Raw genomic sequence first — 22,396 nt, 5'->3', positions numbered from 1 at the left:
TATAAAAGGAAGAGAGCAACCAAATCAGTAAACAAATCTCCCAATGATAATAAACTCTAAATATTAAACTAAGATAAGCATAAAACTAGAAAGAAATTAGATGCAGAAAGCAAATCTCAAGTCTACAGTTGCTCCCAAAGTCCATTACCTCAATTTGGGATGATTCGTTGTCTATTCAGGTATTCCACAGATGCAGGTACATTAAGTTGATTGTGAGGATTTAATCCGCTGCTCCTGAGGCTGCTGGGAGAGATTTCCCTTTCTCTTCTTTGTTCGCACAGCTCCTGGGGTTCAGCTTTGGATTTGGCCCCACCTCTGCATGTAGGTCGCCCTCTGGCGTCTGTTCTTCACCCAGACAGTAGGGGGTTAAAGGAGCAGCTGATTAGGGGGCTCTGGGTCACTCAGGCCGGGGGGAGGGAGGGGTACGGAATGTGGGGCAACCCTGCCATGGCAGAGGCCAGTGTGACGTTGCACCAGCCTGAGGCGTGCCGTGTGTTCTCCTGGGGATGTTGTCCGTGGATCACGGGACCCTGGCAGTGGCGGGCTGCACAGGCTCCCAGGAGGGGAGGTGTGGAGAGTGACCTGTGCTTGCACACAGGCTTCTTCGTGGCGGCAACAGCAGCCTTAGCATTTCATGCCCGTTTCTGGTGTCCGTGCTGATAGCCACGGCTCGCGTCCATCTCTGGAGCTCGTTTAGGCGGTGCTCTGAATCCCCTCTCCTCCTGCACCCTGAAACAATGGTCTCTTGCCTCTTTGGCAGCTCCAAATTTTTCCCGGACTCCCTCCTGGCTGGCTGTGGCACACTAGCCCCGTTCAGGCTGTGTTCATGCAGCCAACCCCAGTCCTCTCCCTGGGATCCGACCGAAGCCCAAGCCTCAGCTCCCAGCCCCGCCTGCCCTGGTGGGTGAGCAGACAAGCCTCCCGGGCTGGTGAGTGCTGGTCGGCACCGATCCTCTGTGTGGGAATCTCTCTGCTTGGCCCTCTGCACCCCTGTTGCTGTGCTCTCCTCCGTGGCTCTGAAGCTTCCCCCCACCACCCCCTATCCTCGCCAGTGAAGGGGCTTCCTAGTGTGTGGAAACTTTTCCTCCTTCACAGCTCCCTCCCAGAGGTGCAGGTCCCGTCCCTATTCTTTTGTGTCTTTTCTTTTGCTCTACCCAGGGACGTGGGGAGTTTCTTGCCTTTTGGGATGTCTGAGGTCTTCTGCCAGCGTTCAGTATGTGTTCTGTAGGAGTTGTTCCACATGTAGATATATTTTTGACGTATTTTGGGGGAGGAAAGTGATCTCCACGTCTTACTCCTCCGCCATATTGAAGGTCCTCTGGGGTTAGTGGCTTTTCTTTGCTTCTCAGGGACTTTGGTAAAAAAAGTGATACTTTTTTGCACCAGTCAACAGTCAAGCGAGCCTCCTGCCTTATAAATACGGTTTGAATTGTTCACGCATGTGCAGTCATTTTAGATTTTGTTTCCCTATAGATTTGCTGGGATATGAGTCTTTCTTATGAATGGTTTTAGTGAAAGATAAACTAGGTTATCCGAATTTTGGTTATTAATATAATTGCATTAAATGTAATTTCTCAAAAAATTAAATACATTTTCATTACAAGAAATTATTTGAGGTTTTTTAAATACTTAATTTAACTTGCTATACACATAGCATCTGGTCATGATTTTGCGTCAAAAATAATAAAGAATAAGGACTTGCCTCTGAAGTTCGTACTTTGATTTGTAAGTAGAACTATCTAGTCGTATAATTGGTAGAAAATTGAAATCCCAAAGAGGATTGTGTTCCATGAAAAAGAGAGACTATGAAAAGAATTTTTTTTCTTCCTTTTTGGTTCTCCCAGCATGCTTTGCTTGTGTCACAAACTATGGATTTTTCATATATAGTACTTACCTTATCTCCATTATCAAACTCTCCATTATCAAAAAAACGTACTTTTCTTTACAAACAGTAGTTGCTCAAAAAATGATTGCAAATGAATGAATGAATGAATCTATCATACTTGAGTAAATCAATTCATAGTCCTGAATATTTTCATGAGAAGCCTTGAAATATTATGTGTATTGATGCAAACTTATGGACACAGTAAAGTTGCATTTTATATTTTAAAATAGATCTGGTCCTAATTTATTTATATGTTTAAGAATTTAATTCTTACTTAACCACTTGACCTACTACTGTCCACAATTCTCAATTATTTAACAACTTAAACTAACACTTAATAAGTATGTAAATGGAAAGCACCCTAACATAATGCAGGTGTCTTCCTAAGTGCCAATTATATGCCTCAACATTCCCTTCAATTTGAATGTGTTAGTAAGAATCTAATTACACTGGTTCATAGCTGATGGAATTACGGAAGGTTTCTCTCCTACATACTTATTAGACCTCAATAAGTGTTCCTTTACAATCTGTCGCTATTCAATTACCAAGTAATAACTGTCTTAATGAATCTAATTGAAATGCTTATTTCAGACTCCTGTCACACACAAAGAAGGAGGCTTCACTTAGAGTGCTTCCCCTGGATGGGACCTGACTTGTTTATCCAGAAAGAAGTGACTTCACTGGGAAGAGGGTCAAGGGGCAAAAGCTTTTGCAGAGTTTCAAGGGCATTCATTTCTCCATCATTCAAGTATCATAAAACTTAAGCCAAAACTTTGCTACTCAAGCCCATGCCTACATGAATCTTCATCCAGTCTTCAGCTTGCATTTTCCCCTTACAGTGAGAAATGTTGGTTTACCTTTTCTCAATGAAGACAGAATAATAATAAAAATGTAAATACCAATAGCTAATATGCATAGAGTACTTCCTAGTGCCAGAGCTGCGTAAACACTTTACATATAGAAACTCATTTAATCTCCACAATCTCCCTAAGAGGGATATATACTGTTATTGTACCCATTTGACAAATGAGGAGACAGAGGAGAGTTTATTTTTTCGAGAAGGACAAACTTGCACAGCTTATAGGCTAATAAATGGCAGAGATTGTGAAGCAACCCCAGGTCAACTGGCTCCACTGCATAAACTCACAAAAGCAAGACTTGAAATGAATGTTAGAGCTTAGTTGATGCAACCTCTTGTTACTCAGGAAACTGAGGGTTCAGCCTTACACAGCAGAGAAGGGTCTAGTTCCTGACCTCCAGTCTTGTGCACTCTGACCTAAACTATGCTGCATTGCTTAAAAACAACAAAATAGTTACAAAACCAAAACAACAACAAAACCCCTTGAGTTAATGTTCTATTTAACACTCCTTCCCGCCTCCCTCCCCCTTTCTGTAATTGTTGTTTGGATCTGCAACTGGGTTTTAAAACTCATTTATCTCAAGGTGATGATAGAATTTGTTTGGAAGAATGTATAAGAGGACAGCCCAAAACATACCACAGTGTTTATTTTTCTTAAGGAAGAAATTTAAATTGTATTAGTCCAAACAGGGATGTGAGGTTGATTCAGGGAATTGCAGATCACTGATAGTTCACTATTTCTATGCAGATTCTGTGAGGCTGCGCCATTGAAAACCACCCTTGGAGAACTGGCTTGGCCACAGAGCTGCTGACACACTTGTGCTAAGCCCAGAGACTCACTGAAAGTCAAGTTAACCTCAGCAGGATGTGGTCCTTCTCAGTTTGTGTCCTCATAGTCATGGTGACGGGCAGTTATCACATCAGGGTTCAGCTCTGGGACATACGTTGCATGGATTTTCTTCTCCAAAAATGATAGTGTGTTCAGGAGACACCACAGTGATTGCAAGGATTTCTGCTAGGAAAATGTCTCTGTGGAATTTACAAGGATTTTAGATACACACACACACACACAAAACTGACAAGAATAACAACACTTTATATAAATTAGCTAGGTTTGCTGAAGCAGGGCCTTATATACAGGTGCAGTTTTTCTTCTTCACCCGTGGTCCATCTCAGTGGTGACTGGTGTCATTGCTCCAGTTATAAACGGCTGGAAATGGGAGTGCTCAGGCCTGTTCCTGACCCACGTTGTCATCTGTGCAGCATTCTTCGCATTTTAGTCTGTGATATTTTCCTCCAGACATCTATGTTTGTCCATGCTGATTCTAGGGGTTTGCTTTAAGACTCCTTTTGCATTCACTCAGGAACAGTTTGTAAGGAGCAAGGGTCCTCATATCTACCCAGTGAACACAGCACCAAAATTACAGAGACTTCTAACAGAACAATAACTTCTTTCCTGTGGAAAGAAAACAACACTACAGGTGTAAAAGATATTTACCCTCTTGAGGAAGCCCTGAGTTCCTCCCGCCAGCCAACGGAATCACTTTGGGTTCCAGGAATGTACCAAGCACTGTACTAGGTTCCCTGGCTCAAGGCCTTACAGCCTATAGTCTATGGAAAGCTCCCAGGAAGGTCCTTACAATGACGTCCATGGGAAATTCGCAGTGGGGAACAGGGAACACAAAATGGAGAAATGAGAGTTTAACTTAATCCTGTCCTTCCTGAACAGAAAAAGCCCAGCACAAGGCTTCATGTAGATCTCCAGCAGGCAGGGACCAGTTCTGTGCAGAGATAATGGTTTGTGAAAAAAATTAAAGAATTGCCAGGAATTTAAGTCCAAAATGGATTTTTTAAAAGCAAATGGCTGCTTATACCATTATAGAAGGATCCTCCTTATAGAAGGATCATGTGAATTTGAAATCTTTTCATCTGAAATCTTAAAATATTTTAAATGTGAAATTGTGTAGGTGCACGCTATAGTTACAAGCAGTAAATTTAGTAGAGTATGTGGACATTTTTTTTTCCACAGGGGAATAGATCATATAGTCCTTACAGAACATACGCAGCAATCTGTATTTTTATTTGCTTTTTTTCAAGAGAGTGCGCTGTTTGGTTTTGAACGTTTACAAGGGTCGTTTACTTATCAGATGTGACTATTTTTACTCTGTTGTTGTTTTAGGGTACACGGTGTCAACAATCTTTGAACGGTTGCCAGAGGACCACAGTCTTAAATGCAGTCTAGAGAGTGATTCACCAGGTTTGCACTTGCTGCTGGGCTGCTCCTTTATTAGCGGCCCTAAGCATCTCTCAGTGAATCTTCCGCCCTGGAGAATTTCACTGCATCTCTTCCCATTCTCTCTTTCTGTCTCTCCCTCCTCTCTGTGTCTCTCTGTGTCACTCTCTCTTTCTCTGTCTCTCCTTTTGCTTCCTCTTGGCTCTTTAACCTTCTTCATAAAAACATCAGAATCAATTTTGAGACTCCCTATTTTTGGTCCAAAGAGTTGATATGGATAGAATTGAATGATCTAAGCTCTGGATTTGAAGATCTTGATAACAAATGGAAAGGAAATAATCCCAGGGTATTAGGAGAGACACACAGTGTAAAGGGAGCCTGGGCTGAAGAAGGAGAATTTCTCTCGTTCATTCAGCATATATTTACCGAGTATCCAGTCTGTTCTGAGGGCAAAGCCGTGAATGAAACAAAGTCCTGACTCCGTGGAGCACGCATTCTGGCTGGATAAGACAATCAGATAAAACACCCACAAATAAGGAAATTCTGGTAGTAATGAGTGTTACGAAGGAGATAAAAAGTGCCATTAGGGCTTAGGAGGAAAGGGTTATTTCAAGTAGGTAAGGCTTCCTGTGAGAAGTTAACACTTGAACTGAGATCTTACAAGCTGTGCAACTTTAGATAAATTATTTAAACTCCCTGAATCTCTCAAGGATAAAATTAAAGTACTCGGCTCTTAGTTTACTGTAAAGATAGAGGAGAGGAAAGTGGTCCAACAAATAGTAGCTGTTATTGTCGTTGACAAAATACTGTGTCAGTTAGGGTCCGAACAAGAAACTGACAACACTCTCAAATTAAGATTTCTTGAGCAAAGGTTGACAGAAAAAGAATTCATAAAATTCTTTTGTAGGGAAATGAGTGCAATATCTGGGGTCTAGTAAGAGCAGACAGCAATTCTCATCTCTCGACCCAAAGAAGAGAACGTAGTGTGGTTACTGGCACTTAGAGGCAGAGAGAGCCACGTGGAGCAGGCCCCCAGGCTGAGCTCAAACCTTCGGTTCCGTGGCTTTGAGACATCTGAGGGTCTATCAGGTGCAGGGCTGGGTTAGGCCGTGTCAGGTGTTACAAAGATGTGCTACATATGGTGTCAGCCACCAACAGGCTTACAGTCAAGGGTGGGACATGACCAGTACATGTGCAGTTTGGTTGCAACGTAGAAAACAACAAGGGCCATAAAGGGAGTTCAGAGAAAGACTAAGGAGTCCTCGGGGTCAGATTTCTTCCAGCCAACAGATCTAGGGAAATGCCATAGAGGAGGTGGCTGCGTTTGCCCTGGACCTTAAAGGATGCACAGGGGCTTCCCTGGTGGCGCAGTGGTTGAGAGTCTGCCTGCCAATGCAGGGGACACGGGTTCGAGCCCTGGTCTGGGAGGATCCCACATGCCGCGGAGCAACTAGGCCCGTGAGCCACAATTACTGAGCCTGCGTGTCTGGAGCCTGTGCTCCGCAACAAGAGAGGCCACGATAGTGAGAGGCCCGCGCACCGCGATGAAGAGTGGCCCCCGCTTGCCACAACTAGAGAAAGCCCTCGCACAGAAACGAAGACCCAACATAGCCATAAATTAATTAATTAATTAATTAAATTAAAAAAATAAAAGGTTTCACAATGTCTCTGTCAAGTTTTTTTAAAAAAAGGATGCACAGGATTCACACATGCACTGGTGAACGGTGGTAGGAAAACCCTACACGTGCAGAAACTAGGAAGTTTTGTTCAGCTGGAGCCTCTGGCACGCAAAAGTGATTTAGATTTTGTCATGTCTGTGAATCTGTCCTTTCAAGCTATACTTCCTCTTCCCTATGTCGTTGACCTTCTCATTTTGCTCTTGTCCTCTTTTATAAGAGGAGGATTTGGGTGGAAGGGCAAATGGGAGTGAAGTGAGGCTCTACGAGGTACCAGAAAAGTGCGCTCAGCCTCGATTTCCCAGCCTCTAACTCAGCCTATTCCGGAGATCACTTGACAGGATGGGAAATAATGAGGAAACGAAACAAAATAACCCCAGAGCAAAGGCTATTTACTTTATCCCTTACACCCAATTCTCCTGCTTCTCTCCCTGTCTACCAAGAACCAAAAGCAGAAAACATGGGAAACAGAAGGGAGAGAGATTTTAGAGAATGTTGGCATGGCCTATGTCCTTCAGTCTGCCACTACCAGTTTCTGTGAAAACCTGTTTCATTTCACACCCCACCAATGTGCACCCCCTGCCTTGTACTTGACTCAGGCACCTGTCATTAGCTACAGGGCAGCAGTACTTTCCAATGTGCTGTACAGTTTCCCAGATTAGAGGCTCTTCTTATGCACAGGACAGCGCTGCTTAGGGAAAGATAGATAAACTGTCCTGGACCTTTTTGTCTGTTTGTTTTTTGTTTCTTCATTCACCATGGAACCCCATTTAAAGTGGAAAATTTAAGCTCAGTGCATTCCCACCAGTTTCTCTAGGTGTTTTCATGCTGCTCAGCAGTAGACACTCACTAAATGTCCCTTGAATGAATGAATGCATGTTTGCAAAAGGGTACCTGGGTTAGAGACCTATCATAATTATTACAATGTGTGCACTCTAATTGCCATTATTTATTTATTTATTATTTTTGCCTGCATTTGTTCTTCGTTGCTGCATGAGGGCTTTCTCTGGTTGCGGCGTGTGGGCTTCTCATTGCGGTGGCTTCTCTTGTTGCAGAGCACAGGCTCTAGGCGCGCGGGCCTCAGTAGTTGTGGCACACGGGCTCAGTAGTTGTGGCGCACGGGCTTAGCTGCTCCGCAGCATGTGGGATCTTCCTGGAGCAGGGATCGAACCCATGTCCCCTGCATTGGCAAGTGGATTCTTAATCACTGTGCCACCAGGGAAGTCCTCTAATTGCCATTTAAATTTTTATTCCTGGCCCCAAGTAAGCCTTGAATCCATTGGCGGGGAGTGGGGGAGGGGGGAAAATACTTTGTTCATATTTGAACCTCCAGCAACTGGAAGACCATATATGGTCCATAATAGGCCCTCAATGAATTCTTATTTGAATGAATGAATAACTAAATTACTGAATGAACAGTATTGACTTCTAAGTATGACTTAGGGAAATGATAGGAGATAATGAGGACCCATCATTGAAGCCATGTTGGGAAGGGCCTTGTATACAAATAAGGAAGTTGGGATTTATTACTTATTCTTTTTGTTATAGGAAGTGACTGAAGCTTTTTAAGCAATCAGGGAGTAATTTAGTAACCAAAAGCTGTTTTAGAAAATCATGCTGATGGTCACGTAGAAGATCAGTTGGTGGGTGAAAAGACTGACGTGCACCTAAGCTTTTGTTGCTTTCAAAAAGTGATAATGAAAACTTTAACAACCAAAGGGCTTTTTAGTCCAGACATAGATATGGCTGCCTTAATTCTGTTTTCTATTAACGGAAATAAATGTACTTTACCGACCTTACACAGTCTAAGAGTGCTGTATAGTTTTAGAAGACAAGTCCCCATGAAATTAGTGTAAACACATTTAATGTGTTCAATTATCTATCATTTTAGTAAATATAAAGTCACAAGGAACTTCTAGATCCTTAATGACCACCAAGACTATCCTCAGACTAAGAATATGAAATGCTCCCCTTCTGAGTTTTTAACATCACTTTGGGAAAGAGAGTTCTTTGATTCCTACGGTCCTTTAAAGTGTTGGACATCCAACTGCATGATTTTGTAGCCACTCTAAGATTCGAAGGGTTGGACTTATAGAAGCAGATTGTTTTGTTTCTTTCTGCCATCTGTGTTGTGGACCCCTGATGGTCACAACTTAACATACAGTTTCAGTCAATCACTTGGGATTTTCTCTGTCAGAGTTAACTGAAATGTGTTGGCCTATAGCTGAGGCTACTTCAGGTCCATCAACTGTGCTTTTTGCACCTCTAAGACATCCAAACACCTCTTTGTTACATATCATCATAAATATTGATTGCTCACTCTGACAATATATGGCTATAAAATTTTTACAGCTCCTTCCATCAAGCAGTGGGAGTCTTTCCTCCCCTCCCCGCTGGATCTGGGCTGGCCCTCTGACTTGCTCTGACCAAAGGAAGTGACAGACATGATTCTGTGTGATTTCCAAGCCTCTGCTTAAAGCGGCCTTGGAGCTTCCACTGTCACGTTCTTGAAGCAAGAACCTTGAAGCAAGCCTAAGATAGCCTTTTTGAGGGAGAGACAGGGAGAAAGACAGACAGAGATCCTGTTACAATAGAGGTCCAGTCATCCCAGATATCCCAGCTGAGGCTCAAGGTATGTGAGGCCATCAAAGACCAGCCAGCCTCACGGCCAGCTCTACCAGCTGATGGGTTGCAGATGCATGAGAAACCCCAGCCAACACCATGTGGAGCAGAGGTGAGCTGTCCCACCTGAGCCCTCCTCAAATTGCCAGCCTATAGAATTGTGGAAAATAATCGTTGTTGTCAGCCATTAAATTTGGGATGTTGTGGTAGACAGAATTTTAAAGATGGCCGCCCCCCCCACCCCAAGATTCTCATTCCCTTCTTATTTAATCAAATACTAATATAGGTACTGCTGTGAAGGGATTTTTCAAATATAATTAAAGCCCCAAGTAGTTGACCTTGTGATAGGGTCCTGATGCAATCATTTAAAGTGCTGAAGAGAGCTCTTTAAAAGCAGTGAGTTTTCTTTAGTTTTTCTTAAAGGTTTTCTTAAAGATAGAGTGGCGCCACATGACAAGGAATTACTGACAGCATTTAGAAGTTAAGAGTGGCTCCAGCCGACAGCCAGCAAGGGAGCTGGGGCCTCAGTTGTACAACCAAAACTGAATTCTGCCAACTGCCTGAAAGAGTTGGAAGCAGATTCTTTCCTAGAACCTCCAGGTAAAAGTCCAACTCAGCCGAGAACTTCTTACGGCCTTGTGAGACCCTGAGCAGAGAACCCAGTCGAGCATACCCACAACACTAACCTATAGGATCATGTGCTACTAAGCATCTAGTTTGTGCTAATTTGTTCTGCAGCAATAGAAAATTAATACAAGTAATTTATTTCAGATGACGAATACACATACTAACATTTTCATGACACACAAGAAAGACATAACATAGAGCAGGGAATTTTAGTTCTGGCTGAACATCAGAATCTTGTGGAGAGCACTTTGAACATACCAATGCCTGGGCCCATCCAGGAGATGCTGACTTAATTGATTTAATTGTTCTGGGATGTGGCCCAAGCATTGGTAGTTTTGAAAAGCTCTCCAGGTGATTCCAATATGCAGCCAAAATTGAAAACCACTAATATAAAACAAATTATGTATGGGTAAATAGATGAGAGAGATTTCCACCTCATCACTCCTCCACTGTGAGATAACTACCTTACGCATGTTGGTGACTCTATCAGTTAGGGTGCTTTCAACTGGAAGAAACAATATCCCATCAGCCATGGGACAAGAATATTAATCTCTCCCTTAATAGGAAATCCAGATATGAGGGGCTTCAAAGTTGGTGAGTTCAGCAGCTCTATATAACCATCTTTCCTCTGCCTCCTTCAGCACGTGGGCTTTTCTCCCAGTTTACTTCATGGTACCAAGATGGTAGCTGCTGATTCATGCACCATATATCACTTGCCACCATCCAAAGGAGGGGAGCTTCTCCTCACGTATTCCCTTCTATTAGGGAAGGAAAACTTCCCCAAAGCCTTCCCAGACTTTTGCTAAGGTTCTGCTGGCCAGAACTGGGTTACATTTCCATGTCCTCACTGTCAAAGAGACTGGAAAAGAAGTACTTGGCATGTTAAGCCTCTGTAGTGGGAGGTGGGCTCTCCTAGCAAGTTCGCAGCAGGAGAAGATGGGTGGAAGTTTACTGGGTAGACTACCAACCACCTCGATTCTTTCATGCACACCCTTATTGCTCATATAAAGATACATGTTTATGTATCTCTATATACATGTTCACACATGAATAGAATTACATCATAGATGGTCTTTACTGTGGTCATTCTCCCTCTCACATTCTATTATTGTTATTATAATAGTTTTAACTTATTCCGTTTTAGTCCAATAACAAATGTTCACACCTGGTGTTTATCCTTTAGTAATTTTCTCAATGCATACATAAATCATCAAACATGCATATACTAGGACTTCCCTGGTGGCGCAGTGGTTAAGAATCCACCTGCCAGTGCAGAGGACATGGGTTTGATCCCTGGTCCCGGAAGATCCCACATGCCGTGGAGCAACTAAGCCCGTGCACCACAACTACTGAGCCTGCGCTCTAGAGCCCATGCGTTACAACTACTGAGCCTGCGCTCTAGAGCCCACGAGCTGCAACTACTGAAGCCCACGTGCCACAGCTACTGAAGCCAGTGAGCCTAGAGCCTGTGCTCCACAACAAGAGAAGCCACCGCAATGAGAAGCCCACACACCACAAGGAAGAGTAGCCCCCGCTCACTGCAACTAGAGAAGGCCCGCACACAGCAACGAAGACTCAACACAGCCAAAAATAAATAAATAAAAAATAAAGTAAATTTTTAAATAATGCATATACTTATGTGTTGGAGAGGGGGTGTCATGGTTTATTTACCAAAAGAGGATCATATTGTATATTACAGCAGTTCTTTCAAGCCAAATACATGCAAAACACAGGTATTTTTCTTACTAATCTCTAAATATTATCTATTACTGCCCAACTTTTCTCAGTTTTCCCTCTCATTCATCTCTCCTTTCCACTCCTTCAACTTTTATCAGAGTCCAATTAAAACTGAGTACAAAGTAGTGTACCTCATACTTTGTTGTTTGGGATGTGATGGCAACATAGTTATGAAGCAAAATATTTTCTAACTACTCTTCTGTCTTTCAACTAGTTGCTTGCACTTAGAAAAGTTTTCTGGATATTTGCAAACGAATCAACGGACAAAGGATTAATCTCCAAAATATATAAACAGTTCATGCAGCTCAATATAAAAAAACCAAACAACCCAATCAAAAAATGGGCAGAAGACCTAAATAGACATTTCTCCAAAGAAGACATACAGATAGCCAAGAGGCACATGAAAAGCTGCTCAACATCACTAATTATTAGAGAAATGCAAATCAAAATTACAATGAGGTATCACCTCACACCAGTTAGAACGGGCATCATCAGAAAATCTACAAACAACAAATGCTGGAGAGGGTTTGGAGAAAAGGGAACCCTCTTGCACTGTTGGTGGGAATGTAAATTGATACAGCCACTATAGAGAACAGTATGGAGGTTCCTTAAAAAACTAACAATAGAACTACCATATGACCCAGCAATACCACTACTGGGCATATACCCTGAGAAAACCATAATTCAAAAAGAGTCATGTACCAAAATGTTCATTGCAGCTCTATTTACAATAGCCAGGACATGGAAGCAACCTAAGTGTCCATCAACAGATGAATGGATAAAGAAGATGTGGCACATATATACAATGGAATATTACTCAGCCATAAAAAGAAACAAAATTGAGTTATTTGTAGTGAGGGGGATGGACCTAGAGTCTGTCATACAGAGTGAAGTAAGTCAGAAAGAGAAAAACAAATACCGTATGCTAACACATATATATGGAATCTAAGAAAAAAATAAAGAAAGGTCATGAAGAACCTAGGGGCAAGACGGGAATAAAGACACAGGCCTACTAGAGAATGGACTTGAGGATATGGGGCGGGGGGAAGGGTAAGCTGGGACAAAGTGAGAGAGTGGCATGGACATATATAGACTACCAAATGTAAAATAGATAGCTAGTGGGAAGCAGCCGCATAGCACAGGGAGATCAGCTTGGTGCTTTGTGACCACCTAGAGGGGTGGGATATGGAGGGTGGGAGGGAGGGAGACGCAAGAGGGAAGAGATATGGGAACATATGTATATGTATTCACTTTGTTATAAAGCAGAAACTAACACACCATTGTAAAGCAATTATACTCCAATAAAGATGTTAAAAAAAAAAAAGGGAGGGGGTCAGTGGGAGGGGCGAGGGGAGGAACCACAGGGAATTTTGGAAAGGGGTGTGGCTTTTCTGACAGCCTTAATTGGCATGCTGTCACAGAGGAGAGGATTTTGCTCTACTAATTATTTTGTGTTTTCACGAGTTGTCATTGCCGTAACAATCTCATTGTCCCCCAGAGCTACCTGTTCTCTATTCACGCGCTTCCTAGCTTTCTGTTATTCTGGAATCCAGGGAAGAGAAGACAAAGGAGAAGATGGGTCTTTCCAGGTTTCTGTGTCTGTGCCCTTTGAGAATAAGACCAAGGCTGACGCAGCTTCTCCATTCTGAGGTCCTGCTCTGGACTCTTAGCGTCTACTCACGCCCTGCTCAGCTGCTGCCCGGGCCGCTCTGCCTGGGTCCTAGTTCTTTCCTCGGAAGCCTCTTTTCTGCCTTTTGGGATTTTCACAATTTTCATATTTCACCACGTCACTCCTAGGATCTCCAGCTAAAAATGAAATACACTGTTTAAACACCTTGGAAATCAAAGGACACCAAGGTCGATAACCACTGGGACATCTCTCTCCCAGCTAAATCAAACCTTCCCGGAGTTTGTTTCCAGTGGTGGACCGACGTCACCTTTTCTTGAGACCAGAAAACTAATCAAAGTCAGGGGCTGTCTCCAGGAGTTTTTGTTTTTTTCATTTTTTAAAACAAACTTAGAAGAATCTAAATTAAAGACATTTCTCCAAAATATATGTTTGAATGAGGCACATTTCAAAATGTTAGTTTTAATGATTACAACCAGTTTTTAGTATTTTGTGTGTTTCTTTCCAGACTCCCTTCTATATGTATACTTACATTTAAAATAATTTGAATTCCATTGCTTTCTTCAGTTAAATATTTTACCATTTTCATTAAATAAATTTATGGTAAATATTTATGTAAATTATGCCAGCTTCAAGAGTTCAACTGTTTCTACCTCTCTGGAGATGGGTTGCATAGGTAATTGGAAATAATAGCTTAATAAGTCCCAGAATTCAGATGGGCTTATTCAGGGGGCAGCCTTCACTTGGGCAGTCTGAGAGGCTGTCATCAAGTCAGGTTGAATCTTAAGGTTTGACTTCAATTTTATCAGTTGCTGTAGGTTCATAACTGACCAACAAACAATCCAGATTGCTTAGACCAGCTAATGGTCCTGTCTCTCAACCTGAGATGTCCTTGAATTTTGAAGCCTAACTCAAATTCCAAATGCACACTAACACCTGAGGCTTTCAAGTTTGCAAAAGTACCCCAAGGTTTCCATTTCCTTTTTACACTTTCTAAAGCTCTCCCAAACCATTCAGAATGTTAAAGAATTCTCTAATCCTCTTATTTGGGAACCTGATTTGCAAATGCTAAGTGGTATATGCTTCTGCTATGTTTATTAGCATTAACGTTTGCAATTGTCTGGTCAGTCCCTGCCACCTGGCTTAGAATAAAACCCTGAGGCAGTCATCAAATTTGCTCCTTCAACAGACATTTTCTATGTTATTATTCCAAGCCTCACAGAAGGCTAGGCAGCTCAGATCATCAGAAAACATTCTCCTTTAAGATAAAGTGTGATTCCTATAGGTCTCCCAACCATAGGGAAAAGTGGAAAAATTATAACCGTGTTTAACTCCCAATGTACAACCCCAGCTCCATATGAAGAAATTCCAAAATAAGAAATAAAGTGAATTTGCCCCCAAAGGCTCTCTGACAGTCCACAGATGTAGATCTGGCAGGATGCCCAGAAACTTGGATGGGTACAATTTGGACACATCAGGTTAGTTTCTTTTAACATCTCTAAATTCATCCTCTCTGGTTGCTTTCAGCCTACAGTACTGCATCAGCTCAATCCAGGGATTTTTTTTTTTTCCAAATAATTGATTTGGCATGTTCATTATGATAGCCAAGCATGTGACTGATTCACTAAATGTTTCATTTTTCACTCCGTATTTGGCACATACCCCTGGATACTGTAATTATTCTACCCTTTTTGTCTCTCCTCATTATACGTGAAACGCTGGAGAGAGGCCATCCTTTCTGACTGAACACTGATATTCTCTTTCAGCCCTTTCGTGGAGAGTGTTGGTTTGTGCACAGGGCCTGAGTGTGAGAATATGTGAATTAGCCCTGATTTGTGAATTGGCTGTCATCTATATTTCCATAGCTGTCACAGCCCCGCTGATCTCAATTTCTGCACCTGGAAAATGGGAATGATGAAGGTTATTCCTTTCCAACAAAAAGCGTGTTGAGAATTAACTCATAGAGCTCAAAAGCACCACGAAAACGTAAGAGGAAACCGTTCCCCCAAGCCAAGTGCTGACCCTCTCTCAGCTTCCAATGGATGTGCTCATCATAGTTTCTAAACAAGAAAAAAAAAAACCCCAAAGACCCTCAAACTAGCACTGTGATTGATTGGTTGATCAACTGTGAGCTCAGTGTTTATGAGACACAAGGGTAGATATACAAAATGTACAAGGCAGATCTCATCTTTTAAGAAGAGTCAAGTGTCCCTTGGAGTTGTTACATTCAGAGCAGCAGTCTGACCTCTGACAGTTGTGGCAGCAGCAGTGGTGGCTTTCCAGATCAGTGCTGTCCAATATAGTATTTCAGTGGCATTGGCTACAGTCCAACTGCTCAGAAGCCATATATGCTAGTGGCTACCATATTGGACAGCACAGAGTCTCCACCAGCATAGAAACTTCCACTGGACAGGGCTGTCTGACACTGACAAATCTTCCCTCTCACAACTTCTCTAACTGGCCCTAAGTCAATCTTTACAGTAGCTTCAGGCGAGTCCATCTCACACAAATGAACAACAGTCTGAATTAACAGTGCATATGAAACAAGTGCCATATTTTCATACTTTCCTTCACCCAAACCCAGCACAAGAGGCTAAGATAAGCCAAAGTGCATGCTACAAAGAGATTTATCAACCAATAATCAATACCTAATTCTAAAAAGAATTATATCATGGGACAGGGTCTAGAAATAGTCTATTTTCCTTAATATGTGAGTCCCAGTGGATTCATGGTCTGAATATCCAGGGTTTGACTGCCCTCCCCCAACCTCTCACCCCCTGATTCCTCTGTGAATTAAAGATTGATTTTATTATCTGTCCATTTCCTCCTTGTTTATGGTATAACATCTATTTGATAAAGAAGGCAACGTTAGCAGAGATTTAAGTGTTTTGCATGCTATATATGCAAAAAGGGTAAACATCAAATATAGACACAAGCTAAATGGCTTAAAATGCATTGTTGTCATGCCTTATTTTATTGCCAATCTCATATATACCTCACATCTAACAGGGAACAGGGCTCACACATCCATAAAAAGCTTACAGACCAAGCTACTGAAAGAGTAATATTTAAGTGTAGCATTCATAAAATAGCTAATGGTGCTATAGAGTTGACAGATACCATAGAACTGTCAGAGAAATGGATGTTGAACCATCTCCTTTCAAAAATGAGAAAACTGAAATCAAGAGAGGGAACCCTCTTACACTGTTGGTGGGAATGTAAATTGATACAGCCACTGTGGAGAACAGTATGGAGGTTCCTTAAAAAACTAAAAAAGCTACCATATGATCCTGCAATCCCACTACTGGGCATATATCTGGAGAAAAGCATGGTCCGAAAGGATACATGCACCCCAATATTCGTAACAGCCAAGACATGGAAGCAACCTAAATGTTCATCAACAGAGGAATTAGTAAAGAAGATGTGGTACATATATACAATGGAATATTACTCAGCTGTTAAAAAGAATGAAATAATGCCATTTATGGCAACATGGATGGACCTAGAGATCATCATACTGAATGAAGTAAGTCAGAAAGAGAAAGAGAAATATCGTATGCTATTCTAAAAAGAAATGATACAAATGAACTTATTTACAAAACAGAAACAGATTCACAGACTTAGAGAATGAACTTTTGGTTACAGCGGGGAGAGAAGGGTTGGGGGGGAGGGATAGTTAAGGAGTTTGGGATTGACATGTACACATTGCTATATTTTAAATGGATAACCAACAAGGACCTACTGTATAGTACAGGGAACTCTGCTCAGTATTATGTAACAACCTAAATGGGACAAGAATTTGAAAAAGAATAGATACATCTATATGTGTAACTGAATCCCTTTGCTGTACATCTGAAACTAATGCAACATTGTTAATCAACTATACTCCAATATGAAATAAAAGTTTAAAAAAGAAAAGAGAGAGAGGTATAGTGCAGCAGTTACTTGATGGGTAGTAGAGTCAGGATTTGAACCCAGCTCCCAGACCTGGACCCAGGGCTATTTTGGACCCCTTGTTCTTTGCCCTCCTCTGAAAAGGAGGATGAAGGAGATGAGCTGGGAGGGGAGGAGAAGGGAGAAATTTGGCTTCTCTCAGATGGCAGGAAGGCGAGTCCTCCTGGTACCTGGCCAGCACCTAGGCCACACAAGGCCCACTACTTTGCACGTGAGACCCCCTTTCTTCTTAGCCTGAACCAGCATCTCTTGTGTTGCCATTTCCCAGAGTAACCTAAATGCCAACCAATGGGATCTCTGGAACCAGAGTACGGGTGGTGTGTCTTGGTTAATTCATTTTCTTTACAATGCTTTCCTTATGAAAAGCTCCAAGTTCTCTAACTCCATTTCTCTCAAATGGCATCTAAGCATTTATCTCGAGGATTCGTAGGTGTGGTTTTAGGGGTCTGTAAATCCCCTGAAAACGGAAAATGAAATTCAGCTCTCAGTCCGTACCATTCATTAAATTATCAAAGATGTCCATGATTGAAAAAGGCTAAAATTTGCTATAAAGGAAGAAGAGAAAAATGCACTTTTTAGGAGAAAAAGAAAATCACTGAACCCAGGAAAACTTGTAAAATGGCCAGAAGGTATAATAAACAGCAACTTAATAGAAATAGCCCATAGAAATGAAAGAGAATACAATGCTCAAGAAGCCCAGGGAGAAGCAAGGCTGAAGATACATTTCCCTTGTCTCTTCCTTCATTCATTTGTCCAAACCCAATGACAGCAGCCACTAACTAACTCATGCCATGCTAAGGAAAGAACTAAGTGGAATCATTACTTTACCTCCCATTTCCATATTTGAGGAACGTTATCTCTTACTTACATTCTTATTCAATTGAAACAATGGAATTGAGAAATGCCCTATACCAAATAGCAAGAAATGTTCACAGGAACCTGATCGACCAGCTATAATTTTAGACTAAAATATTAACAATTTCACACGAGAACACAAATCATGAATTTTACAAATGCCTGTCGAACTAGCGATACGTGGACAAGGGTTGGCCTGAAGCATGTGACTGTTGCTGTAGTACAGTTCATCTGGTTTTCTGAATTATACGTTTTCCAGGGGCTCTGCCCAGCCTTCCAAGATGAGAATGGTGGTGTAACCACGACCTGATGGCAAGTATTCCAGGTAAGAATATTTTGGTATATTTTAAAAGAAGCTCTCAAGGATGTTGATTGACTTAAAAATATTTTAAAAACACGATACCTTCCAGACCTCTTCAACATCAAGAGGCAGGATATAATGATTTGTATATTTTATTTTGACTTTACATGCGGTGTTAAAAACCCAAAGTACATATTATTTACACATCCACAATACAAGTTTACAAGATATCTATACATGTTAAAGTACTCTATAAAACAGTATAGAGCCACTTCACTTTAGGGTTACTTTTTATGCCGTACCATTAAAAAAGATACAATCTGTGTTTACCTTTGCACAAATGGATAAAGCATTTAAAAATTAAATTAACAGGATACAGACTAGATTTTGTTAGAAATTTCAACATAAATACTGATAGAACTCACATTACAAACTACAAGGCAGCACAATGTTACAAAATGTTATCCGGGTTCACATAGAGTTACTGTTCCACTTTCCGCACGCTGGGATTAATATTGGTAAGGTGAATTCAAACAGGTTTGTCAGCGATGGACTGAGTAGTGTTTATCGTTGGTTGGTTTAATTTATTATCAATCTGTAATATTTTAGTTTCAAAGCTGAAGTGTTTCAAGAACAGAAGTTTTAGCTTTTGAGCTTCCAGAGACCTCAGGGAATCGCGTTCTTTATTAAACAATATTCTCAAAGGAAAAGAATAACTGCATCCATATTCTACATTCTGCATAAAAATGCTCTGGTCTTCTGCAACCCATCTCCCCCAAGTAATAGATATCATCAGGAAAACAGTTGAACTTACTTGTCTGACTAAGTCAGGAGCATTCCTCTGCCTTGATACTTTCTAGATGAGGTTCAGTAAACCGTGGTGTGCAGCATATTAACTGAAATCGTCATCAGGGTTGCACATCATCAGCTCTACGTGGCTTCTGCAAAACTACAAATAAATGACTCTGTATGGTTTCTGCAGGTGTCACATTACCCAGGAAACCTCATTTGACTTCACATTATCACTGTTTCATCCTTAAGAAAGTAGGAGTGGAATGTTTATCATGGCAAAGGATGTAATGCAGCTATTTGGATAGATTGTTTTACAATTAACTGTTCTAGATTGTTGTTAGGATTTTTTAAAAGTCTTTTCAGGTGCTGGTTGAAAAACATTTACAACTGGCACTCAGTAAATGATGTGCTATACTGAAAACACTTGACATATTTGAGTACTTCTATCATTCTCATGAATAAGGCACAAAATGCACAGATTTAGGTAAACTCACATGTAATATGTACAGTATACTGTCATTACCTGCATGACTTAGGAGAAAATTCTCACATCACACAACGTAGACAACATGATTGCACCACTGTTAGGTTTTCACAGACTGTTTCTGCTAAGCCAATTACAACCTTCTCACATCCCCTTCTTTTGTCTTCTGTTTTGTGTGTGTGTGTGTGGGGGGGGTTTGTTTTTTTGTTTGTTTGTTTGTTTGATCTTGGGGTTAGGGGGAGTTAAAAGAAGAGGAATTTTACTACATGGGAGAAACCAAACACAATCAAAATAAAACCTCGTTAGTGTGTCCAAGGTTAAGTAGAGTGATTCGGGCTTGGATTCACAGTGGACAGGTGAATTTTACTACTGAATACTGGTGGATAAATCAAGGATATCTCTTATCATCTCCATCTCCTTAAGCTGGCAAGACTGTTATAGAAGTTTTAGTGAATAGCAGCACAAAATTACTTAGAACTCTTACATTCTGGCATTGGGTAACACGTAAGTCAGGTTAATCATTTTGACCGTCAAAATCAGCCTCGGTTTTCTTTCTTTCTCAAAGCTGAACCCAATGGACTGCTGTGGGAAGAAGTTATTGTCTCTTGTTCAGTCATGTGCGATGTAAACAACTCCATAGCACAAAAAGATGCCATGGGCACCTAAACAAATCCTAGTGGGGACAGAACACACACACACACACACACACACACACTTACACGCACACACACATGCACACGCAACACAGTTCCTTGGTGGCATGAAAAAAATGCCACACGTAAAAAAATGCTACAGTTTGGGTCAAAGACTAAATTTTTAGCAAATTGTTTGGTAATCTACAACTTCTTTTCTTTGAGACATTACCATTGTTTTTTGACATTTGTGCAAGAGGCAAGGTGAATGCATACATATTAAAATGTTCACATTTAATGGGAAGACCACACAGAATGGCAGTCTAAGTTGAACCCATTTTCAAGTATTTGCTCACAGACAGATTCTTCTGAGCACTGTATCTGCTCTTTGTACTGGTTACAGGTAGCCCCTCGGAGCCACATATCTCTTTAGTTTCAAACAAAAGAAATGGAATGACCAGCACCTTCCTTTGTTTTCAGGCAAGTACACAGAAGCCTTGCTGCAGTAGCTACGTATGGCAAGTTCTGATGTTGCCAAAGTTAGGAAGAGTTTCTTTGGCCACTTGGTTCTCTTAAGATACAAGCGAGTCTCTTGTCTTAAGGTACCCTTACAACATCATCCTCTCAACAACATGGACAGGATAAAGCCACATGGGAAAGAGCACACTTGAGGCCTAGTAAGTATATTTGTTCAGTGGTCTGACAGATGTGGTTTGGGGAACAAATGAAGGCTTTGGTGGTACGTCAGGTTTTAAGGACGGTGTCCTCTTTAGTCCCGTCCTGGGAAGGGTGCCGTTACTGGTGTAGCTGCTCTGTCTGGAGAGGGAAGGCTGCAGATGAACACTCACCGGTGTTCCCTGAATATAGTCCACCTTCGCCCCTGCGGGGGCGGGCATGTAGCCTCCACGGTTCATACTAGGCTGTCTAGATAACAAAACACCATTTGGTGAACTTAAGTTTTTAGGCATAGCAGATATAGAGTGCCTCTGGGAGGAATTTTTATGATAACCCCTTTGTCTTTCCAGAGAAGTCATTGGGACGCCGGGAGTGGTGGGGACGTCCACTCGCTTGGTTGGGCTGTTTCTGGGGAGAGTCGAGGGAGGAGAGTAGAGTGATGCCTCGCGGTTAGGAACCTTGGGCGGGACCTCAGACATAGGTCCCACGGGATCCAGCATTAGGGTCTGGTGGGCCATTTGGATGTCTCCCATGATGGCTTTGGGGTTACTGCTTGGGTCATTTAGATGCCTCAGGAGATCTTTGAGGGTATTTCTGGAATCCACAGAACGCCGGTGATCTCTTTTACTGGATGACTTTGTAAGAGGGTGGTCAATGTTTTGAAGTTTCTTTTCAGCTTTGTGAGCATTGGAGTTTGAGAAAGATGTGTTGTAGTCATGGGTAGCATTAGGAAGGACAATGGCACTGGGGATATGTCCGTGACTTAGTGGGGAATGGGGTGGAGGACTAGAAGGAAAAAACTGGGGGGTTTCTTTCCTTGAAGCCCCATGGCCGTGGGCCTTGTCTGAGTGGCTCTTCATGGCCTGCAGGGTCTTCTGGTGAAGCACAGGTGTAGATTCAGGTGTCGGGAGAGCAGCCAGCTCGGGAGGTTGGCCTCGATGGTCCATGACCATGGATTTCGTATCTCCATTGGGTGGCAGCTCTTTCCGACTGGTCAGCAGGTTACTATACAATTTGGGAGAATCTATATTCTGTTGATATTCCTTGACTGGGCTGTCAAAGAGACCATTCAGCTTGGCAAAACTTCCACTGGAGTCTGTGCACGACTGGGCAGATTCTGCATCTTTATGGATCTTTCTGTTTTTCCGAACAAACATGTCACGATAGCAGTATACCGCCACACCTGCAATGAATGCACCCAAAACAAAAGCTGCAAAGACACAGGTGATGAGGACATTCATGTGGACCATTTGGTTGGACTCTCCAGATTGGACTTCCCATCGTACACCTGCAGTAGACACACAGGAAAAGAGTCTGAGTGAGGAGCTTCTTTAAAACAATATTAGCCAGCAAATGGCTCCCATTGAACCAACACTACCTTCACATGGTCCATATGCTTAGCTTGGAGGGTGAGGTGGACTCCAAAATTCCATATTT

General features: G+C 41.9%; 1 protein-coding gene across 8 annotated transcripts in view; it reads right to left on the bottom strand.

Annotated features, from left to right (window-relative positions):
* Window positions 1-18,512: 18,512 nt before the first annotated feature.
* Window positions 18,513-22,396, bottom strand: part of SEMA6D (semaphorin 6D) — a 59,736-nt gene continuing 55,852 nt past the window's right edge. For 7 of the 8 annotated variants that reach the window (XM_082388730.1, XM_082388731.1, XM_082388732.1 and 4 more), the window contains one exon: window positions 18,513-22,247. In XM_082388730.1, coding sequence (XP_082244856.1) covers window positions 20,959-22,247 — 1,289 coding nt within the window. In that variant the 3' untranslated portion in view covers window positions 18,513-20,958. The remainder of the gene's footprint in view (window positions 22,248-22,396) is intronic. The other variant, XM_082388737.1, reaches the window with a different exon arrangement.

The sequence above is a fragment of the Balaenoptera borealis genome, assembly GCF_965194805.1.
Source record: "Balaenoptera borealis genome assembly, chromosome: 3".
Classification (NCBI taxonomy): domain Eukaryota; kingdom Metazoa; phylum Chordata; class Mammalia; order Artiodactyla; family Balaenopteridae; genus Balaenoptera; species Balaenoptera borealis.
The sequence above is the reverse complement of the archived record's forward strand: the minus strand, read 5'-3'. Positions and strand labels throughout refer to the sequence as shown.